This window comes from Mus pahari, chromosome 15 (assembly GCF_900095145.1).
Source record: "Mus pahari chromosome 15, PAHARI_EIJ_v1.1, whole genome shotgun sequence".
NCBI lineage: Eukaryota > Metazoa > Chordata > Mammalia > Rodentia > Muridae > Mus > Mus pahari.
The window spans coordinates 27,668,777-27,681,057 of record NC_034604.1 but is presented as its reverse complement, the minus strand read 5'-3'; the positions used below and the strand labels follow the sequence as shown (position 1 = coordinate 27,681,057).

Below are 12,281 nucleotides of genomic sequence, written 5' to 3'. Positions count from 1 at the left end.
CAACCCAAAGAAGGCTGGGGTTGGAGCCCACAGCAAAGCAGTCCAGTCACCTGTAGCAAACCACGGGACTTCACGCTCAACCCAAATCCCGAAGATGCCTATTTGGCCTTCTCTAGAGGCTTGGGTGTTTCTGCACTCCTGGGTACTGAACTCCTCCCCCATTTTTTCATGAGGCAAATAGCGGTAGCTGTGTCCAGAGGGACCACAGCGAAGAGAGCGGAGAGGGGAAATCACACAGCTGGTTCTCCTTCGGGTATACCCTAGCCCTTCCCCAGCGGGACTCGGGCTCCCCACGGGGTCTGAAATTCCCTTTATAGCCCATCACCCCTTGTGGGTTCCTTCCATTCCTTAGTCCTTGGGCTAGCGTTCACTGAGTGGTATCCATCCATCTGCCCATCCCACAAAGCTGACACGTGTTAAATAAGGTGACCTAGGACTGTATCCAGAGTATCCACTACTTGACCTCTAACCCACCCCAGGGAGCTTGCGCCATGAGTCTAGGGGAGGCTACCCACGCAAATTTCCCCAGCCCCAGTACCTCAGGGGCACCAGCAATCAAAAAGCCTCAGTTGGCCTAGATCCCACGCACACAACAGAAGCAAAGAAAGACACGCCTTGTTCTGTTTGGTTTTGTCAGGTTTTTCTTTTTTGTTTGTTTCGCTGCATTTTGAACACTAGGGCTTATTTTCAAACAGCACACGGTTGGTCTGCAGAGCGGGACCAGGCTGGGCCAGTGTGCAGGCCCTGCTCAGGGCAGCTGCCAGAAGAGGACCCAAGCCCTGCTCGGTGGCGCGGCCAAGCGTCAGGCAAGTGTGGCGGTGGCTCTGCACCCCCGGCCCGCCCTGAACATGCGGGCATCGGGAACTCAACTAGGGGGGGTACACAGCAGCTTCAGGAACACTGGATAAGTCCATTGAACGGGGTTGGACGGCTCTTTGGAAAACCACCTCATCTTTGGGGGTACACCTCTTGCCTTAGGTTTCCGCTCCCCAGTTTCCCGACACTTTTCAAGAATTTCAAAACAAAACAAAAACAGAAAAGAGAGGAAGAGAAACAAAGAAAAAAAAAAAGCACACATCTTTGAGGAAAAGGTTCTTCACACACCGGAAGGCTCCTCCGTCACTGCACCCGCTCTGTGAAATTCTCCGGGAAGACGCCGCGGCATTTCTCCAGTTCCTTGTGCTGATTCCAGTCGCTCTCCTTCACACCCATGAGCCAGCCTTCATCCTGGGGCCAACAGAGCACAGGGTAACACAGGCGCACCCCACAGCACTCACCAGTACACTAGGACCCAAGCAGACCTCGGAGGAGCCAGCCCGCCTGCTATTCGGAATCCCCTGCGCCTGAGCATTGCCCTGGTCTAAGCCCGAGCTGTGTCCTCAGCCCTGGCCCACAACCCTCTGCTGCTTGCAGAGATGCATCCCTCTTAGAATCCAGACCCTGTAGATACTGCAAACGACCAGGACCTGCCACACGCAGCTGCCACCACTGCTCACTGCTCCTCTCACAGCTCTGACAAGAGCCAAGTCTCTTTCACCTGTTCTGGGAGGGGGTCCACAGTGACGCCAGGCAGTGACAAGTGATAGCTGTCACACTAACTACTCCACTATTCTTCCAGACAGTCCTTGGCACTTAAAATACCTGCCTCAGTCAGAAATACGGGCTGAGCTAGCATCGCATAGTCTAGTTTGGTGGCAGATGATCTTGGACACATTCCCTTGTTCCAACACACCCTCTCCTCCCTCTTTTTGTCCCTGTGCCTATACCCCATCACCCCCCAACTCCCTCCACCCCACCCCCATGCTGAATCTTCCTTCAGAGCCCACTGCTTTGTCAACTCAGACATCTGGAGGGACTTCTGACTCTTGTGTGTCTCTCTGGACTGGGTTTCCCAAATCCTAACAACTTCCAAGAGGACCCAACTACTCCCCCTCAAGTCTTCAGACTTCTAGAAACATCTGGAAAGTTCCTTAAGTACTAGCAGTTAAGAACATCTAGTCAGACCTGTTAGCATAGGCTTGCATTCCTATTCTGAAGGATGATGGCAAGTTCAAGGCCAGCCTGGACTAGAGTGAGCCCAAGGTCACGTGTGGACAATTTAGTGAGATTCTGACCCAAAATTAAAAATTAAAAGAGAAGGCCGAGGAATATAGCATGGTGGTAGAGCATGCATGTGGCCCTTGATTCAGTACAATACCTCGCACTGAAGAAAAAAGAAAAAAGAAAAAAAAGAAGACGAAAAAGAAAAAAAGAAAGTGAGGTGATCCCCATGGCTTGCTGCCAAGTCTAAAACCCTGAATTAGATCCCAGGATCCTATGTGGAGGAAAGATTGAAGACTCCTGTAAATTATTCTCTGACCGCCACACATATCCATGTCATATGCATGTACACACATGCGCACACACACACACACATAGCGTGATAAAAAAATTAAAACCCTCTAACAGATGCATCCAGACACTGTGACAGCTGCTGCCAGCTACAAAGTTCATGCTTGAGAACTGTGCAACCAAGTTGAAAAGATAAAGAACAAAAGCAAGCAAACAAACAAATCCCACACCACCAGGGACTGGGATGTGGTTGGGTTGGCAGCGTGCCAGCCTCGCATGCCCCAGGTTCAATCCCCAGCACCACATGATCCACACATGGGAGTGCACGTCGATGATCCCAGAACTCTGAAGGCAAAGGCAGGAAGATCAGGACTCCAAGACCATTCTCAGCTGCATGGGTAAGTTGGAGGCTAGCCCTAGACACATGAGACCTTGTCTCAAAACAAACAAACAGAATCTCATAACGTTCTAAATAAGGTTGCTGTTTTATGTTGGGTTTGCATTCATAGCTATCCCAGGACACATGAGGACCATGGGCTACAGGCCAGACATGCCTGTCACAAGGTCCTGGATCCATCCTATCATGGCCTCTGATTCCATCCTACTCTTCACTCTGACACTAACCCTCAGGGATTGTCTGTGCAGGTCCTCACTGCTGGAGTTACAGTGACTGTCCCAAAGCTGCACCAGGCCTGGCACCTCCCTGGATCTTTACAGTTTTATTCTAACATTATCAGTGCTCTTATAGATCTGTGCATTTTTCTCAATCTCCTCTATATACCCCCTTTCAACCCCTCCAGTACCCATACATAACCACCCTGTTGGCTGGTGGCCAGGGTTCATGCTTCTCAAAATCTCCCCCAGCTAGGAAAGACCCACCGAAGTGGAGCAGCAGGAGATGGGGCTAGAGAATTGGCTCGGTTAACAGTGTCCTTGACACTTAAGCATGAGGATCTGAGTTCCAACCCCAAAACCCATGTAAAAAGCCAGACGTAGGGGGGAATGTATTGGAACCCAGTACCGAAGAAATAGAGACAGGCTGACCCTATCTTAAAAAGTTTAAGGTAGATGGCTTCTAAGGAGCAAAAACTAAGGTTGTCTTCTAGCCTACACACACACACACACACACACACACACACACACACACACATACTGCAACAGTAGATTCAAGCCTGGGCACTCCCCATAGCTCATCCCATACCTCCTTAGGGCAAGAGGTCAGCCATACAGAGTGGAGCCAGCCTAGAAGGCCAATGTGAGCCTAGCGCCCCGTCACTGCAGGCCTCAAGGGCAAGATCATGGCAAAGACAAGAAAGAAACTCGGATGTAAATTCTGGCAGGGCGTCTGGAAGAAATGAAATGCACTAGCACAGCCGGGGACAGGGAGAGGAATATAAAGGTTAAAGAAAAGCGATGCAGGTAATTGGCAACCTAGACAGGCCCTGCTCCATTGGGCCTCTGCTGCCCCCTGCTGGCCATGCCCACCATTGCATCAGCAGCCAGGGGAATCCCCGCGCCCTAGGCTCACCTGCTCCTCTGGGTTCTGGAAAGGGATCACCAGCACCACATCGCCAGCTTTGAGTTGCAGCTCATCAGTGTCAGTGGCCGTGTAATCATGCTGAGCTTGCACCTGTAAAAATTGGGAGAGCATGTCAGGGGGCTATGCCCCCCATCTAGCCAGCAAAAGACAGAGCAGCGTGCGCCCACGTGCTGTACACCAGCTACAGTATAAAAGAGCCTTAGAGGCTAGGTTCTGAGTGGGCCACAGGGCTCCTGGGCTAAGTGTCTTATCCTGTAAACAAGGGTGACCCCCAAGGCACCTGAGACAAAGGCTACAGAGTTGGCTAGCCTACGCTCACCTTGAACATGAATCCCGGGGGCAGATCCAAGCGGCCTGTCCCAGCGCTGCCCTCCACGGCACCATTCACAGTTGCTGAGAAGGTCTCCACCACCACAGCCGGAAGAGAGCTCTGGGGGGATAGGGGATGAGACAGCTGGACCAGTGGCCGTGTGGGAAAAGCCACAGGAAGGAAGGGGTTGTGTTCGTGTGTCTTGTGCCAAACTACCCTGCCCTGTGCTCTTCCAGAGAACGGTGCCCTACACCAGCGTGGGTGAGGAACACAGGGAAGCAGCAGACAGGCAGAAGACAGACAGCACTGGGCAGACAGACATCAGGGAAGGAAAAACAGGGCCCGGCCCCTGCCGTCTTACTGAGGTTGCTTCACTGGCTGCTGTCTCCCCTGGCTCCTGGGCTCCACCCACCACCTCGGAGGCCTCTGCTGGCTGCAACATAAAACGCCAGCACGGGGTCAGATACAGAGCAGGACATACCCACAACACACCACGGGAGGGCAGCGTGCAAGTGGGAGGGCCGCAGGTATTGGCCCGGCTGGTCTAGAAATGTGGCTCACACAATCCTGGAGCATCCGGCAGGACAGGCAGGTGGAGAGAAAATGCTGGCTGACACAGGGAGGGAGATGAGTGTGCAGAGCACAGGCGACACCTTAGTCAATAGCATACCCCTACCTTCGCCTTCCAAGCCCTTTCCTCTAAATACCCTACTTTGTCCTGCCCACTCTGCCAGCCCCTGGCAGGCTAGCCAGTCCAGTGCTGCCTTCTCCACAGAACACCTCAGTAGACCATGACAAAGGCTCCACTGTGGGCTAACCTCTACCAACACCCAGACTCAGCCACTTCTGAGCACTGGACCCTAGTTATTCAGCCTTCCGGCCCTCCACTTCCTCAAATGTAGCAAAGACAAAAGTTAGGATGAAGACAAGAAAATTCTGGGAAATGGGTAGAATAACCTGTTAGGTCATCTAAAATGCCCCCCCCTCTCCACCCTGCAGGGGTTACTTTGAGGGAAAAGAGAAAGATGTGACTTGAACCACGATCACCCACCTTAGGGACCCCCTAGTGACGCCGTCCCAGGGCCACCAGGCCTTGTCCATCCTATGCGCTTCCTCTGGCTCTCTGACCATGCTACACCCCAGAGGTAGGAAGCCGCCGGATGGGAACAGGCGTAGGGAGCACTTACTTGGGCAGGAGGGAGCACTTACTTGGGCAGGCCCTGGCTCGGCTGTCTGGCTGGGCCAGGCCACAGCAAAGCTGCCCTCAGCAGAACTGGGCTCCCCAGAAGGCAGGATGCCAGCTTGACTCTCTGTGGGCTAGTGACAGGCCACCAAGATGGGGTAGGGGTTGGGAGTGAGAAGGCCAGGTGGGAAAGGTATATTGGACAAGGGCAGGAGACAAGAGAGGGTGGTCTTCAGTGCTAGCCGCGTAATCAGAATTTTGTGGGGTCAACTGGCTCTCATTCCTCTTGTCCTGCCACTATCAGGTGTGACGTCACCACACAGCATAGCATCTACCCAAATGGCCAAAATGGCCCTGCCAGCCCACTCCAGTCTTATTTCTCTGGTGATTACAGAAAAGATTCATTCTCTCTCTCTCTCTCTCTCTCTCTCTCTCTCTCTCTCTCTCTCTCTCTCTCTGTGTGTGTGTGTGTGTGTGTGTGTGTGTGTATGTGTTTAAGTGTATCTGTACCACACGTGTGCAGAGGCCTGTAGAGCCTAGAAGGAACTGAGATTATAGGCAATTGTGCACCACCTGATATGGGTACTAGGACTAGAACCCAGACCTCTGTAAGAACAGTAAGCGCTTCTAACCACTGAGCTATCTCTCCAGCCCAATGCCTGGGATCTTTTTTCAGACCCAGCTAGCACTTTACAGAACGAAGCTCTTTTATAGAAACTCCGGAGTCCCCAGAGTCCTGGCTGCCGCTGGCCCTTCCCAGATTGTGTCCTGGAACCCCGATTTTGTTATTACCAATCGTGAGCACATTCCCAGTGTGAGTCTCTGAGTCTCCAGGAATCCCAGGGGAGGGTCCCCAGAAAAACAGCTTTCTAACCCTTCACTGTAGTCAGGACTCCTTGGCCAGATGACCATGTTAGATGATCGGCTGGCTACTTGACGAGGTGAACACCAGCAAGCCCTGAATTCTAACCAACGTAAATCCCAGTCACGAGCTACCAAGGAGCCCCATGACCAACCAAGGCCCTGATAACGAGATGCAGTCTCCCTGCCCCCTGTGCATATGAGCACAAATAAGCAAGTGTGCCATGGGGAGAGTGGGTAGAGGAGTGAGTGGGGCTTCGCACAAAGAGAGGCACCCCCAGGGGTGCAGAACAAGGGTGTAGCTTACCTCCCAGAGGTCCCATGGGATTGACTGAGGCAGCAGTAACAGCAAAAGGACAGAGTCAGTACAAGGGTGACAGACAGGGGGGCACACCAAGGGACGCCACTCACACCCCAACCAACCCTGCAGGCTCCGAGCTTGGCTCCAAGGGCTTCAGACCCCAGCTCAGGGAGGCCCACAGGGTACCTAACGAAGGGACAGGATGCTGGAATGGCCAGAGGTTGTGAGACGTGCCCTGAGGAAGAGCAGCCCGCTAGCCCACATCTGTTCTACCTCCAAAGGAAGGCAGGCAGGCTAAGGACTGGGGTTCACACAAGCACAAGGCTTAGTCCTGAGGCTGATGGGCATTGCTGGGCACAACCAACCTGACCAGAGGGCGTGGGTGCCTTCACGGGGCTCGCCACTGGTGGGAGAGGCTCGAAGTCCAGGTCTAGTAGACTGGCCTGCTCTGAGAAGGGCCCAGGGGCCTCGAACTTGGTGACAGCACGGCAGAGGAAGGAAGCAGTTAGTAACGAATTGGGCCTATGCCCTGTGCACACAGAGGAAAACACACACACATACACGCGCACAGGCAGGTACTGGCTACAACTACACAAACTAGTACAGGCCCCCACCTATGTGAAGATATCTGATCGCCATTAGGACATAAAACTAGTGACCGGTTTTGGTTTTGGTTTGCTTTTGCTGTTGATTTCGGTTTTTGCTTTGTTTTGTTTTTTTTTTTTTGTTGTTGTTGTTTTTGTTTTTTTTGTTTCTCCCAGCCAAGACGAGATCACCTCAGTCTCTTCTCTGCCCTTTGCCTCACAAGCTCACCTGACCTTGCCCCTGTGTCAAGAGCAGCACAGGACTGTGGCCTGGTCTGGACACGCCTACCGCAGTCTCCCAACCAAGAGAACCCTGGGCCAAGGGCTTGGTACCCAGCCAAGCCACCCTCGGGGACGCTCCAACCTGTTATTCAGGTCTAGGGATGAGGAAAGACTTAGCAGCATACATGCCCCAAGGGCGTCTTCAGTATGAGATCCCAGTGTCAGGGAGCCTCGGGGTGCCTGTGTGAAAGCTACAGACAACACCACAGCCACCTCCAGATTCCCTTTTAGGGAGCCTGGCTGCAGCTCAGCAGTATCCATGAAGCCAGTGTCCCAGCAACAAGATGAAGCTCCAATGTACCTCAGACAACCACATCATGGGAGGTACTTCTCGCCAGGCCTGTGAGGGAGACCCCTGGACAAGTTGGTGGCAGCTGACTAGGGTAAGCGCTCAAGGCTGGGAGGATGTTGGACACCACCCAGTGTGTGAGGACAAGCTGACTTAAAGAAGTTGACATCTTGCTTTGCTTGTGGGCTTTCTCCTCAGAGCTATGGAAGACTTCACGCCAGTCTAAGCAAGAAGATGGTTCAGGGCGCCTCTTCTGACCTCTGCTTGCTTCCCATGGGAGCCCAACTCTGAGAGAGGGCACGCCAGGCCCGTGTCCATTCCGAGGCTCCCGCCAAGAAAGGTTGGAAAGTTTGTAATGTGGCCTGTGGCTCTTCAGAGGAGCCTCTACAGTCCTGGACACTAAGGGCCAGAGGTGGTGCACAACTGGGCCAGGCCAAGTGGCCTCAGGCTGACCTTAGAAGATTTCCCGCTTTCCTCCCAGTCCAACCTCATCCAAAAGCTGGGCTGGAGATGTCGCGGCCTCAGGACTTTGAAGTGCATCCCATTCGTGTGGTTAAAGGCACCTCTGTCATTCAGCCACCAACCCTACCCCTTCCACACGTCTTAGAAGGCACCCAAGCCCCAGACACTCTAAGTGCCATAAGCAGAGGATCCCAATATTCTCTCAAGCCTGCCTGTGGCAAGCAACTGTTTCTCACACAGGACCAAGAGGAAGGGATGCACATTGTGCACCACATCACACCAAGCACCATGGACAACATGAGCCCACCTCCCACTCATGCAATACCAACCCAACGTTCTCTTCCACCCCCTAACAGACCAGTAGCCCCCAGCTCCTTGCAGATGAACATAAAAATCAGCAAGCCAGGCATGCAATGACATGGGGGAAGGGGAATACATGGAGTCTGGTGGGCCACTGTACGGCTCTCTCTTACACACGGCCATGGAACAAGCTGTAGAGCAGGTCCCTCAACAGATAGATGGGGTATGATGCCCCCTCACAGGGAGAGTTAGGAAATCAAACGAGACAGTGTAAGTACCATCTCCCCTCAGCATCCGCTAGCTCCCGTGATACCCCATCCCTCTCATCTTAAACACATGCTGCCCAACTGCCCAGGTACCCTCAAGCCACGGGCATGCTCAGAAAGAAAGGGAAGGGTTCCAGCAACAACCCAGCCTGAAGATTATCAGCTTCTGTTATTTGTGTATTACCAGACTATTCCGACCTGCCTCTCTGTACCACCTTTCTACACAGGGGCTGAAGGCCCACCCGCTCTGGATGCCTGTTGGAGTGGCCAGTGTTCCCCCTTCCAAGTTGTTTGTTTCTTCTACACTCCCACCCTTAGTCCCTGTCCCCCTTCTCTGAGTACCTGGGGAAATTAGAGTCTAGAGAGCCCTGGGAGGGAAGGGCTCTGGCTAAGTCCTCTAGGGTCTGGGCTAGCCACCTCCACAAAAGGGAATCCCTGCATGGGGCGGGAGGCTAGGAAGGAGGCTTAAGGTCACCTTGAAGCAGGGAACTGATCGCCCTAGGCAGGTCTGACTGTGTGTGTCAGCGTATTCCAATCTTAACAAGATGCTCCTTCACCACAAAAGGCACATCCCTCTTTATCGCCAATTGATGGTGGGCATTTCATGGCACAAACAGCTTTCAGACACATTACGTCTCTGCATCTTGGTCATTACAGTATTCAACGGGGCTCCCCATGATTCCTAGCATTGCCAGCCACCTGTACCAAGTAGTGAGCCTGTCTCTTAGCCCTTCTGGCCTAATCCGGCTATCTCTAGCCAAACCAATGATTCTGTGTGAGTACTCCTCAGGCTAATGTCACCTACACAAGGAATGACCCCATGGCTGCCCAACCATTCCATGTTCCCCATTATAACATCAATCACTGTGATTGATCAGTACCATCAAGAAACAGGAAGACCTGTCACAATCATGTCCCCTTATCTAGCCATGGTGCATGCTTTGATGGGGGGGCGGGGCGGTGATGGTGATGACGATGATGGTGGTGGTGATGATGATGATGATGATGAAGATGATGATGATAGAAGAATGATGGAAAGGGGAGGTGGATGGATCAAAAATGGAGGCTCCAGCCTGTCTCTCCAGCCTTGGCTCTTGAGAGAAGCCCAGAGTTTCAGGCTGGAGGATGAAAGGCCATGCATGCTCTGAGAGAAAGAGTATTGTTAGGGGAGAAGGCTGGGCCGCGGTGGACACGGCTGACCTGGGAGGGGGTGGTCACGCTGATCTCAGGGACAAATGCGTCATCAAAAAGGCTGAGAATCTGCTCCTGCTTCATCTCCTTGGATGGGGTGTGTTTGGGAGGCGGAGGGACAGGTGGGCCTTTCCGGAGCTGTGGGCCAGCAAGGGGGAAGTGCGGGAGGCGTGTCAGAGCGCAGCACAGCGAAACAGAGACAAAGCCAAGGTTAAGGTCGTCACTCCTGGGCCATGGCCCCACCCTGGCCACTGGGGAGAACAAACGAGTCACCGCTCCCCTTAACAGACATCAAGATGGTAGGACACCCCAAGGGGGATCCCAGGACAGGCGGTCCAAAACCACTGTGCAAAAAAAGGAGAAAGGAAGTGGATAGAAGCAGAGATGGTAAACCGAGGAAGAGCAAGATCTGTCTGGTCCTGAGCCCTGACATGCTCCCATAGCCCACTGGGAGAAAGGCTTCCCTGCCTATCTAGGAAGGAACTTTGAGTGAAAGGCCAACTCCCCTGCTAATCTCTGCCCTCCCACAGACCTTCCTTCCACCTCCCTAGGCTGGGACTTCCCAAAAGGAGCCTAGAGAAATCAGCCTGAGCTAGGTCCCCATGAGCAGGCCAGGTGAAGGACTGCCTTCATCTTGGTTTCTATCCACTTGCCCCGGGGCAGTTAAAAAGAGTCAGTGAGCTGGGCGTGGTGGCACACTTGGGAGGCAGGTGGATTTCTGAGTTCGAGGCCAGCCTGGTCTACAGAGTGAGTTCCAGGACAGCCAGGGCTACACAGAGAAAACCCTGTTTCGAGAAACCAAAAAAAAAAAAAAAAAAAAAAGAAGAAGTGTGGCCAGCACTTCCTGGGGTCCAACTTCAGCAATGGCAGCATGCTGCTCAGATGTGGGCTCTTTCTGCCGCTCTTGGCATCACTGGCCTCATTTCCCACGAACAGAAGCTAGAGGGGTCATTCCTTTCAACCCCACCCAGCCGCCGGCTCCTGGGGCCTCTGCAGCAGCCCAGAGGGCTTGGTGGAATGGGACAGGACAGAGAGGACTGAGAATCTGCAACTGAAGGCTGCCCCCACCTCTCCTCACTGAGATGATACTCTTTCTGTTCCTTTCATGATCCTGTGAGACCACCTGATAGGGTTCTTCCCTCAGCCCTGCCAGAGAAAGGGCTAGGGCTCCGGAGTCTGGAGAGAGACTGGATACTCAGGGTCTGGACACCCAGAGCAACTATCTAGGGAGAAGAGGTGCCGAGTCAAGGAAACGGGACAGAGAAACGGGGAGACGTGGAAGGGGAAGTCCTGCATGTCTATGGACAAATACCATTGTGAAGTAGACCGGGCTGTAGGATCGGTGTAGCCCATGCAGACTGAGGTCAGAACTGGCCCTCCAGGGAGCAGAGCCTCGGGTTCAAAACCCATTCAGGCCCAGGTAGGGGATTATAGAGAAAGAAGGGGAGGATAACGGCAAAGGAAGAGAAAGAGAAGAAAACCAGGACGCAGAGATAACAGTCATGCCTACCTGAGATGGGGACTTGGGGATGGTGGCCCCGGGTGAGGCCCCACTGGCCGGCTCTGGCTCATGGTTCACTCTGATCTCAGGGGTAGCAGCAGGGGAGCCATCTGGAGGAGGTGACGGGCTCTTGTTCCCCTTTTCAGGGGCATTGTCACTGTAGAAGAAGGACAAACTGAGACTGGTATCAACAGGACAAAGAACCAGAAGGCACGGAGCAGTCTATGGGCACCCACCAGGTGTTACACAGGGAGTTACATGTGTGTATGCATGAACCCCATGAATCCACACGTAGAGCTCTATGTGCATGTATGAGCTCCATGGATCAACAAAAGATCATGTGTGTACCACATGTGCGAGGCCCAGGGATCCACATGTGAAGCTGTGTGCACGTGTGAGCATAATGGCCCCGTGTGTAAACCCTTGCGTGTGTGCATGTGTGAGCCCCATGGCCCTACATGTGTAAAAAAATCGTATGCTGAAGCTCGCATCCTAGGGATACACGTATTAGTAAGTATATGTCCTATAAGTCCATATATGAAACCTAAGTTTGCATGTGAGCGCTTACGAATCCCTTTATGGAATTCCATGTCCGTGTGCATGGCCAGAGTAGAAGTGCGAAGACCAGAGAATGCTTCTGTGTGGTTCATAGGGGGCTTGCCTTGGAAGCAAGGGCACACCAGTGAGAACCAATCTCCTCTCCACCTGGGCCTCATAGCATAAGCAAGCCAGACACCCTAGAGGCAAAGTGAGTCTCTCTCATCAGACAGCTGCCTGTTTACTCAGCCTACTCCCTGGCCTGCTCCGCAGACCTCTGTACCATCTCCCCACCTGTCCCTTCCCAACTGCACAGATGTGACCACAACCCAGGAGTCCTCCC

At 53.2% G+C, this 12,281-nt stretch overlaps 1 protein-coding gene across 9 annotated transcripts in view; it reads right to left on the bottom strand.

The window, feature by feature from the left end:
* Window positions 1-604: 604 nt before the first annotated feature.
* The window catches only part of Bin1 (bridging integrator 1), a 59,006-nt gene continuing 47,329 nt past the window's right edge, over window positions 605-12,281 (bottom strand). For 2 of the 9 annotated variants that reach the window (XM_021214443.2, XM_021214440.2), the window contains 5 exons: window positions 11,411-11,558; window positions 4,543-4,614; window positions 4,191-4,301; window positions 3,860-3,961; window positions 605-1,227 (listed from right to left, as the gene is read on the bottom strand). In XM_021214443.2, the coding sequence (XP_021070102.1) occupies window positions 1,120-1,227; window positions 3,860-3,961; window positions 4,191-4,301; window positions 4,543-4,614; window positions 11,411-11,558 (541 nt within the window). In that variant the 3' untranslated portion in view covers window positions 605-1,119. Of the gene's footprint in view, window positions 1,228-3,859; window positions 3,962-4,190; window positions 4,302-4,542; window positions 4,615-5,390; window positions 5,499-6,532; window positions 6,557-6,891; window positions 7,000-9,909; window positions 10,039-11,410; window positions 11,559-12,281 lie in introns of all 9 variants that reach the window. The other 7 variants (XM_021214445.2, XM_029546927.1, XM_021214432.2 and 4 more) reach the window with 6 other exon arrangements.